Source organism: Penaeus monodon, chromosome 27 (genome assembly GCF_015228065.2).
Source record: "Penaeus monodon isolate SGIC_2016 chromosome 27, NSTDA_Pmon_1, whole genome shotgun sequence".
NCBI classification, from domain to species: domain Eukaryota; kingdom Metazoa; phylum Arthropoda; class Malacostraca; order Decapoda; family Penaeidae; genus Penaeus; species Penaeus monodon.
This window is the reverse complement of record NC_051412.1, coordinates 19,303,085-19,303,317: the sequence shown is the minus strand read 5'-3', so window position 1 is coordinate 19,303,317 and position 233 is coordinate 19,303,085. Positions and strand designations below refer to the sequence as shown.

At 60.1% G+C, this 233-nt stretch overlaps 1 protein-coding gene across 1 annotated transcript in view; it reads right to left on the bottom strand.

Moving 5' to 3' along the window:
• The window catches only part of LOC119590656 (proteoglycan Cow-like), a gene marked incomplete in the record, with an annotated part of 201,110 nt that overhangs the window by 1,256 nt on the left and 199,621 nt on the right, over positions 1–233 (bottom strand). Inside the window, 1 exon segment of the mRNA XM_037939332.1 lies at positions 50–187. Coding sequence (XP_037795260.1) covers positions 50–187 — 138 coding nt within the window.

The window sequence follows — 233 nt, the reverse complement described above, 5'->3', positions numbered from 1 at the left end:
TGAAGCCCCACCCGCAAAAGACAAACACACACCCACACAAGAAACGTACCACAGTTGGGAGTGCTGTGTGTGCGGGTACTGGGCAGCTCGACGCCGTGCCTATCCACACACCAGCACACACCTGCCCCCGCGTGGCACTGCGTCGGCTGATAGTAGCCCTCGCTGTCGCACTCGGGAATGTAGCCGCCTGGAACAAGAGAGGCACAGTGCCATGTTAGGCCGGAGGAAAGGTT